This window comes from Myxocyprinus asiaticus, chromosome 29 (assembly GCF_019703515.2).
Source record: "Myxocyprinus asiaticus isolate MX2 ecotype Aquarium Trade chromosome 29, UBuf_Myxa_2, whole genome shotgun sequence".
NCBI lineage: Eukaryota > Metazoa > Chordata > Actinopteri > Cypriniformes > Catostomidae > Myxocyprinus > Myxocyprinus asiaticus.
The window spans coordinates 34225112-34235430 of record NC_059372.1 but is presented as its reverse complement, the minus strand read 5'-3'; the positions used below and the strand labels follow the sequence as shown (position 1 = coordinate 34235430).

Below are 10319 nucleotides of genomic sequence, written 5' to 3'. Positions count from 1 at the left end.
AGCCTTTAGTTTATGTCACAGCCCAGCAAAACCACGCTTGACAGTTTGTACAAGTGATAAAAGCAATGAAGATACTTTCAAAATGAATAAATTCCAGCCACTTCCTTTGCAACCAATTGCTGGTTGGAAAAAGAAATAAAATAAGAGTGTTGGCACACACAGGTGAAACATGATTTTCTACTGTCTACTGCTTGTCAGAGGCAGGTGGCATTTATATTGTATTGAGGGGATGCTCTCATACTTAAGAGCATTTTATTGGGGATTTAAAAAAAATAAATAAAAATATTTATTAACCCCTGTGAACAAGATTTTTGGCCTGTTTTCCCAGATGAGAAAGTGTATATATTTGCTAAAAGTACATTTTTATTTAAGGAGCACAATGGCATATCCTGTAGATGACCTAGAAACGAATAGATGGTTAAAACAAAACTTTGAACACACAACTCACAAAAATCCAGTTTTGATTTCATGAGGTATTGCAGAGTTTCTAGACACTGGTATTCAGCCATATGTGACATATGCTATGCTCCATATTGGTATTAGTTTATTGGTATTAGGGTTCCTGTAGCTCAACTGGTAGAGCATGGCACTCACAACACCAAGATCATGGGTTCGATTCCCAGGGAACACACAAACTGATAAAATGTATACCTTGAATGCACTGCAGGTCGCTTTGAATAAAAGCATCTGCCAAATGCATAAATGTAAATGTAGTTGGATTCAGATTTGTCTTTTTACACAAACTCTGGCATGAGGTTAGTAAAGCAAATAGTTGTGGCATATACATGTGTTATAAACTGACCTGATGATGGTGTGCATGCCACGGACCTGTGGTGTGCTCTCTAGAACACTTAGGGTCTGTGGGAGGGGCTGAGCCTGATGGGCAGATGCTAGTGCCGCCCTGTTTCCATAATCACCAGCGAGGACAGACAGGATGTTGTCAGCATACACAAAATGGCAGACATGCATTCAAAGACATATGTCACAGGTTCACAAACAGCATTAGTGTCATACAAACATTGATCACTCAAATGTTAATGAAAAAGTAGAGAAAAGCAGGAAAAAAAGATGTATAAGCTTTGGATGATTTTATAATAGATAACCAAGGGATAATCTCCAAATAAAAAGACTGACCTGTCTAAGAGCTTGTATTTAGTTATAAGACAGCTCTTCAGTGGCCTCTTAAAGTATTTTGACAATAAAGCCACACTTAGAAATGTATAAACGTCATTGCATTAGAAAACAAATTCCAAAATAAATAGCATCAGTAAACAAATGATGATTTTAATACCAAACAAAATTAGTGAAATGTTTTGCTTGAAAGTGTGCCTGTGTTATATATTTAATTAAAATAAATGCCACTTGGTTTTATATTTTAATGCAATAACATTTAAACATTAAGTGTGGCTAAATCCTTTTGAAGTCACTGTACATTACTATATTTCATACTTAAATATAGTCACTCCATATTACCAAAAAAAAAAAAACGTTTTCATTTATCACATATATTAGAAAGCTCTGTATTCTCTGGGTTGGTCAGTCTTTCTGTGGGATATCCCATTATTCAATTTCACAAACACTAATGTCAAAGACTACATGCTGGTACACACTGCCTTCAGTGTAAACTCTTATAAACTCATGCTAAAGTTTTATGTTTTACGGTTCAACGGAATGATTAAAAGGTGCACTCAGTAAAATTTGTGTTTATGTTGCCCTGGCACCTAGTAGCGTATATGAAGCATCACACAAAAACAGAAGTTTTCAGTTACCATTGTCAATGTAAAAATGCGCTATTTGCATTCAGCTATGTTTCACTTATGATGGGAAAGCTAATGATAACAAGGGATTATTGAGATAAAGCGAGTAATATTCATCTGGTTATATGATCTCAACATAACAGCACTCATGAATGTGCGCCTAGTCCCACATGTAGAATAAAGCAGCCTTTTCTCTAGGACTGATATGACCAGAGTCTTCATCCATGTGAGTGTACATTTTAAACATATTTGATATGACAATTTAAAGTCAAATATGCAGTCTTTGGAAGACACACCAAGAACCCCTGTGTTCTACTTTTGGTTTGTAATCCAACAGCAAACAATAGCAAACTAAAACAAAATCAGAAGCAAATCTGCTCACATATCCCAGCGGAGTTTTCTCTGTGGGGGAAGTGAACAAACAGACAAACAGAAACACAAATGACAACAGGAAGAGAGGGAAAAGAAAAGATGTCACACATCATCAGGGGAAGGAGGATGAGGTGGTCGCATGACTCTAAAAGTGGAATAAGAGTCTGACAGCTGCAAACGGCACTTCAACTAACACACAGTTTGTGTACCTCAGTCATCAAATGCTAATGCCATTTAGTCTTATTTTAAAATTAAACTGTTAGTTTACCCAAAAATGAAAATGTTTGACTTTTTTTCATTGTAACACTAAAAAAAGTTTAGCAGAATGACCAGGTTGCTCTTTTCTTTACAATGCACTCTAAGACTGAGGAAAAAGCAGAATAAAAGTAGTCCAATTTATATCCTCGCGCGACCCCACGTCCTCATATATGGACATTGTATTCTGAAGTCATATGATAGCTTTTGGAGAGAAACAGACCTAAATTTAAGTAACTTAAATCAAGTCATTACACTCAAATATGGCACATAAAGATGATTGGTCATGGAACCAATGTTTGATGTCATTGAAGTCAAAACTGCTGTTACGCATCTCAAAGTGCAGTATTTTAATATACAAAATGCAATTACGATTTATGACTTGTGACAGAAGGGAAGATTTTACATTTACATTTTATCCAAAGTGACTTACAAAAGAGGAACACAAAAGCGAATCATCTTAAGGAGACAGTGGTACGAAAAGTGCCATATTACAAAGTTTCACTAGCATCAGAATAGTATTCAAAACAGATTAAAGTGCAACAAGAATTATTATTATTATTATTATTTTTTGTCTGTTCTTCACACAAAGCTATGGCTTCAGAAGACTTGGAATATTGAGCATGAGTTGTATAGACTACATTCTTTACACTTTTTCTCCCCATTTTCATTTAACTTTTGGAGCTTGACAATGTCCTGCCATTCACTTTTGTTTTATGGAAAAGAGCTGCATTAAGACTCTTCTTTTGTGTTCCACAGAAGAGAGAAAGTCATGCAGGTTTGGGACAACATAAGTATATGATGATGGAATTTTCATGTTTAAGTGAACTATCCCTTTAAGGCTTGTATACAAGCTCTGAAAATACCATGCAAATGCATATTTTTCTATTCTGATTTATTTGTGCCAAACATGTTAGTTTGGTGTCAGTCCTGCTGTAGCTGTCATCCTCTCATTCAGTGACACAAAGGTCTGCTACATCCTGTGTCGAGGGCTGTACTTCCTCATGTTCCCTTCTCTCTCTCTCTCTCTCTCTCTTACACTCATGATCATGTGCTACCGTCTGTAGCCCAACGGAAAAATGAAGCTCTTTGTAGTAGACATAGGAAACTTTACTGCGTGCAAGACACTGTGTTCAACAATAGCTACAGAGACAACCATGAGAGAGAGAGAGAGGGGGGGTTTAAGAAAGGAAAAAAAAGCAAAAGCAAGAGAAAGAGAGGTCAAGAGGAGGAAGGCAGCAGAGTATTTTTAGACACAGAATGCAGGGGGAGTGTCTGCTGTAAAACACTAAATATCTGCATTCCTCCTGACTGCAGCACACTGCATCTATCTTCCTTTATTAACTCTTATATCATGTCACATCAATAACATGATGCTTTACTGCTGGTAATTACTGGATTGATCAGTGCTTGTGTCTTCCGAACACAATGTACATTAATATGAATCTTATAATAAAGTTTGGGCCCTGCAATTCTGTGACAAAGTCAGAATTGTTTGTTAATTCATATTTTGGAAAGATTCTTTTGGTGTATCACATGAATCTCATTTTACACTACACAAAAACAATTCAAAACCAAACCAAACAAAAAAACAAAAAGAACAAATAAAAACCAAACCAACACAAAACTAAACAAAAATTCTAATTACTGTAATGTAAAAAAAGAAAAAAAAAAAACACACACACAATTAAACTGTGATGTATACATCATGGTAGTATTTTTGGTTTGGCCTTTAATGCAGATATAAAAACATCACTGAATTATGTAAATATTAATTATTGTTGTACAATGAAAATTAATTTTAAAGGCCTGAAGACAGTCTTTGACCAAAACATTGCTAATAAAGCAACACTGCTAAACCTGCCCACAACCAGCAGTTTAATGTAATATAGTGCATAATAACTGTATGGAATTGAGAATCAAATATGAATCATTATTGAAAAAAATAATAAATACAAATTATATTATACTCAGACACATTATAGCAATTAGAACTTGAGGGAGAAATGTGCTTATCCACTTTTTTTTTTTTTTTTGATTTTGAGGTCAAATAGGATTTCAAACATGTAAGTGATATTCACCCATTTATTTGGTTCATTATTTGAAAAATGAACCACACTGTTGCCTATTGTAATAGCCAATGTAAAGCTACATTGCCCTCTTCTGTTCAATACAGGAAGTGCAGCACTGCTCAGGACGAGGAAGATGTCGTCATGCAGTAAAGGGGACAGAAAGATGCTAACAGAAGTTGCCCCTAAGGACCAGGCCAGTTTGTGATGGCTTTCAATTTCATTAATTCTAAATCGGACTGTTGGGAATGACCCCAGATCAGCACTGAGGGGAAACTTCTGCCTAGGTGTGTTGTGGAGGTAGTGACAGGAAGTGAGAGGGTGATGAGCAGTTCTACTCTACCTGACGCTGAGTTCACGCTGTGGCACCGGCGGCGAGAGGAGGAAGGGGGAGGAGAGATGGATAGGGGAGGAAGACAAAAATCCGAGTGCAGTGAGGAAGCAAGGCCAAACAAAACGTGTCACACCAGTATTACAGAAACATAATTTGCTATAGTCAGTATTTAATATGGCAGTCAAATATTAGTCCACTACAAAGCATTCCCATCTCCAAAATGCATTTAAGTGTTAATAAAACTGCTTTTGAGTTCCACACACTCTTCTTTATTTATTATTTCTTTAAAAGATGAAATGTGTAATTTGTTCACCACTGTTTTCAAATAGGTTTCATGAACACTTTCCCATTCTACCATTTGTCAGTCAAAACAGATGGTCTCACCCTAAACGTATGCTATTGGTTGAGTAAATATAGCTATGTTGGGCAGGTCGGGACGATCAAACAAACAACATTTAAAAAAAAAAAAAAGTGCCACAGAGACAGGGTTTACATATATTGGGGGAAATCCCCTACAAATAGCTTACTTAATGTTGCCTCTGTCAAGCTAGCATAAAAGTACTTGAATGTCAAAAAATTACACATATCACCTTTAATAATCATTACAATATCAATATTTATTAAATATAACACTCTGTATACTCCTGTGTTACACAGGATTGATTTGCGAATACTTCTCATAAATAATAAAAGTCTTTTCATTGTTTAACTGCTGTAAAGGTAAATGCAAAAGTAATACTGGAAAACTATGGTACGCAAGTGTCTGTCAGGTGGTTTAAAATGACTTTAGTCTTTCAATCACAAGTGGAAAATATTGGACACCTATTGGGCACTGTTGTGAAATGAGAGTTTAGGTTGGAACTGTCCTCTGTCCAGACAACAGAATATTTCATTAGCTATACTGTATAGGTTTACTTCTAAATATTAATATTCTTGAAATTTCAGATTGTCCTTACCTCCTCCAGCTGACTGTGTACATGCTGCACTATGAGATCAATGGCCACCATGTTGCCGCCACCTACAGGAAATAAAGGACAGGACATTAAATTAAACAAGTGTGTGAGCACGTGTATGGCTATGTTTGGAATAGTATAGGCTACTACCATATGATTTGTATAGTTTTTTGCAGAATGTATACTGTGCACACTATGCAAATTCAGTGTAGTATTCCATTCCAAAGTACCCAAAGTGTATTATGAACACGTTACTCACCACGAGGCACCACAATATCTGACAGTCTCATGGTGGGCTCAATGTACTGTTCAAAAGCTGGTTTCACAAACTTGTTGTACTGCTTGATCACTCCCTCAAGGTCCCGGCCTCGCTCTGTGATATCCCTTCTGAGTCTCCGTACCAGCCGGATGTCAGAATCGGTGTCCACAAAGATTTTCATGTCCAACAGCTAAAACAAGACAGATGATGCTCCAAACCAAGTCATTGAGAAGGTGACAAAATTAAACAGATGCCAGACATAAACTGACATCTATCCACACACAAAAAAAAATCCACATTTTTATTATTTATTTATTTATTTTTTACCTTCAGCAGCTCTTTATCTGCAAATGACATGATTCCCTCAAATATGATGACACTGGCTCCATATACTGTTTTCTACAGGGAGATAAACATCAACAGAATTGAAAATGTCCTCTTTCAAGTCCGATTCAAGCAAATCTGTTTGGTTTGTCAAAAAAAAAATTCAATTAACTGGTTAAAGATTAAATGTTTCGCTGTATTTTATTTTGTCTTTTGTAGCTAAATATTTAAAACTTTTTTTTTTTTTTTTTACTGTTTTGTAATACATTTTCAGTTTCATTAGTTTTATTTAGTGTACATTTCTATATTCAAATTAGATGCTAGAAGTAGAGAAGATAAACCAGTAAGTATTGTTGATTGGAGAATTGTTTTTAAATCTGAAACACTGTGTGCAAAGGGTAGACCTTTTTTTAGCCATCAGGCTAAAAAAAAAAAAAAAATCTGATGAAGGCCTGTGTTGAAAACGTGTCGGTTTAAAAGAAAGTATTTTCAATAAACAAGTATTTCTGGTTTACATTCTCTACTACTGCTTTACTACTTACTTTTTTTTTATAATAATAGCTACAAATCTCATAACATTATTTGCATCAAGAAGGCATAATTAAAAGTCTCAAGAACATCTTGATTTCTCTTGACTTTATTCACATTTGTGCCCTTGAGGTTATCCAAATGCATTTTAAAATAATCTGATTACATTACTTTCTTATTGAGCTAATTGGATTGTTACAGATTACTTTTTTAATTAGTAATCAGTATTTGTAAAAGATTACATTTTAAGTAACACTCCCAACCCTGATTGTTGCCAATTACTTTTTCAAAAGGTGGCTTGACTGTAAAATTATTTTAAAATCATGAGTAGCTTGTAGCTTGGCAAGCTGCAGTTTCAAAGTAGCTTCCCCAACATACAGTTGAAGTCAGACATTTACATACACCTTAGCCAAATACATTTAAACTCTGTTTTTCACAATTCTTGACATTTAATAAATGTCATAGAAACCATTCCTTGTCTTAGGTCAGTTAGGATCACTACTTTATTTTAGGAATGTGAAATGTCAGAATAATAGTAGAGAATGATTTATTTCAGTTTTTATTCCTTTCATCACATTCCCAGTCGGTCATAAATGTTTAACTTAGGTCAAATGTTTTGGGTAGCCTTCCACAAGCTTCTCACAATAAGTAGCCACAACTTTGGAGGTATGTTTGGGGTCATTGTCCAATTGTAAGACCCATTTGCGACAGAGCTTCAACTTCCTGGCTGATGTCTTGAGATGTTGCTTCAATATATCCACATAATTTTCCTTCCTCATGATGCCATCTATTTTATGAAGTGCACCAGTCCCTCCTTCAGCAAAGCACCCCCACAACACGATGCTGCCACCCCCATGCTTCACGGTTGGGATGGTGTTCTTCGGCTTGCAAGCCTCACCCTTTTTCCTCCAAACATAACGATGGTCATCATTATGGCCAAACAGTTAAATTTTTGTTTCACCAGACCAGAGGACATTTCTCCAAAAAGTAAGATCTTTGTCCCCATGTGCACTTGCAAACTGTTGTCTGGCTTTTTTATGCCGGTTTTGGAGCCGTGCCTTCTTCCTTGCTGAGCAGCCTTTCAGGTTATGTCGATATAGGACTCGTTTTACTGTGGATATAGATACTTGTCTACCTGTTTTCTCCAGCATCTTCACAAGGTCCTTTGCTGTTGTTCTGGGATTGATTTGCACTTTTCACACCAAATTACATTCATCTCTAGGAGACAGAATGCATCTCCTTCCTAAGCGTTATGATGGCTGCCTGGTCCCACAGTGTTTATACTTGCATATTATTGTTTGTACAGATTAACATGGTACCTTCAGGCGTTTGGAAATTGCTCCCAAGGATGAACCAGACTTTTTTCTGAGGTCTTGGCTGATTTCTTTTGATTTTCCCATGATGTCAAGCAAAGAGGCACCGAGTTTGAAGGTAGGCCTTAGAATACAGCCACAGGTACACCTCCAATTGACTTCAACAAGTCAATTAGCTTATCAGAAGCTAATTGCCTAAAGGCTTGACAACATTTTCTGGAATTTTCCAAGCTGTTTAAAGGCATAATTAACTTACTGTATGTAAACTTCTGACCCACTGGAATTGTGTTATAGTCAATTAAAAGTGAAACAATCTGTCTGTAAACAAACGTTGGAAAAATTACTAATGTCATGCACAAAGTAGATGTCCTAAACAACTTGCCAAAACTATAGTTTGCTAATATGAAATCTGTGGAGTGGTTAAAAATGAGTTTTAATGACTTCAACCTAAGTGTATGTAAATTTCTGACTTCAACTGTAGATGATCTACACATACATTTGTAGATTGTCATTTTTCAGTAAAAAAAATCAAAACAACACATGGCATGTTTACATGTATGCATTGAGCAGATGCTTTTATCCAAAGTGCATTAAAGTTACACATTTAATCAGTGAGAGTTTTCCATGAGAGTCAAACCCATGCCCTTGTTCAACAGGAACATCGGTTGTAAATAAGTTTCCACATGATCACCTCTCTATGCAGTGTGTGCACTCACCCATTCTTTCTGTCGTCCATGTGTGGTGAAGTCATACACTGGGATCTTCACACTCTTGCCCTGTTTGAGTTTGCGGAGCGTGTGCACCAGTAGGCTGAAATCAAAGGCGTCTGGATGGTCAAAATTGTAATCATTATTCGCGGCCAGCAGTTGCTGTTCAGCTGTCAGAACCTGCAGGAAAGAAGTCACCACAGATCCAAGGTTACACCTCTGACTTCAGCACAGCTCAACAGTCTACCAATGGTGGAGACCAAGGCCTAAATATCAAGGCTGATAACCAGTAGGTTGCAAACTATGAGCTACCACTACGGTGCCTTGATTGGCTATTAAACAACATCATCAACATATTTAAAACACCCATTTTCAATACATTTATTTAGTAAGATCAATAATCTCAATAAGCAATTCTTCCGCCAAATACAAAAATTCATTAGTCTGTAGATTGTATACGATAGGTGATACTGTATTTATAGAATTGTCCCATTATTATAGATTTCAATTGGATCACAGGTGTGCATATATAGTCTATTTTCCGATTTGAAAAATGGCGCTTCCAATCATGTTTCAGAATTGCAACTATCCATTTTAGAAACACAATTATATAAGTACGGTTATTCCAAAATATACTATTTTTGGGTGAACTATCCCTTTCACTACTTCAGAAAGGATATACTCTATACTATAAAGTGTTTTTTCTCTCCCCTTTTCTCCCCAATTTGGAATGCCCAATTCCCAATGCGCTCTAAGTCCTCGTGGTGGCGTAGTAACTCGCCTCAATCCAGGTGGCGGAGGACGAATCTCAGTTGCCTCCACGTCTGAGAACGTCAATCCGCGCATCTTATCATGTTGCTTGTTGAGCGCGTTACCATGGAGACATAGCGTGTGTGGAGGCTTCACGCTATTCTCCGCTGCATCCACGCACAACTCACCATGCACCCCAACAAGAGCGAACCACATTATAGCGACCATGAGGAGGTTACCCAATGTGACTCTACCCTCCCTAGCAACCAGGCCAATTTGGTTGCTTAGGAGACCTGACTGGAGTCACTCAGCATGCCCTGGATTCGAACTCGCGACTCCAGGGATGGTAGTCAGCGTCAATACTCGCTGAGCTACCCAGGCCCCATAAAGTGTGTTTAATGTTATGTTTTTGCCCCCTGCATGAAAAAAATTGTCAGAGTAATGTGCAAATGATGTATGTGATATAAATCCAACACCCCACTTCATCTTTTTAGGGACATGGCACAGAGGTACACGTACGTTAACACACTCTCCAGCATGCAAACACAAGTAATTGACTGTTCTTTCTCTCGATTACTTTTTCTTGCAAATTCTCTATATTTCATACAACTTAATATGACTGCTCTTCAGATATGCAAAAACAGCTGGTAAACTGTTTAAACAAACACTTAACTAGTCTAGAATAACCACTCTGAACC

At 36.8% G+C, this 10319-nt stretch overlaps 1 protein-coding gene across 4 annotated transcripts in view; it reads right to left on the bottom strand.

Annotated features, from left to right (window-relative positions):
- The window catches only part of LOC127420487 (uridine-cytidine kinase-like 1), a 42379-nt gene that overhangs the window by 16701 nt on the left and 15359 nt on the right, over window positions 1–10319 (bottom strand). For 2 of the 4 annotated variants that reach the window (XM_051662819.1, XM_051662822.1), the window contains exons 4-9: window positions 8881–9051; window positions 6327–6398; window positions 6000–6189; window positions 5744–5805; window positions 2140–2159; window positions 803–901 (exon numbers count right to left, since the gene is read on the bottom strand). In XM_051662819.1, the coding sequence (XP_051518779.1) occupies window positions 803–901; window positions 2140–2159; window positions 5744–5805; window positions 6000–6189; window positions 6327–6398; window positions 8881–9051 (614 nt within the window). Of the gene's footprint in view, window positions 1–802; window positions 902–2139; window positions 2160–4796; window positions 4814–5743; window positions 5806–5999; window positions 6190–6326; window positions 6399–8880; window positions 9052–10319 lie in introns of all 4 variants that reach the window. The other 2 variants (XM_051662821.1, XM_051662823.1) reach the window with 1 other exon arrangement.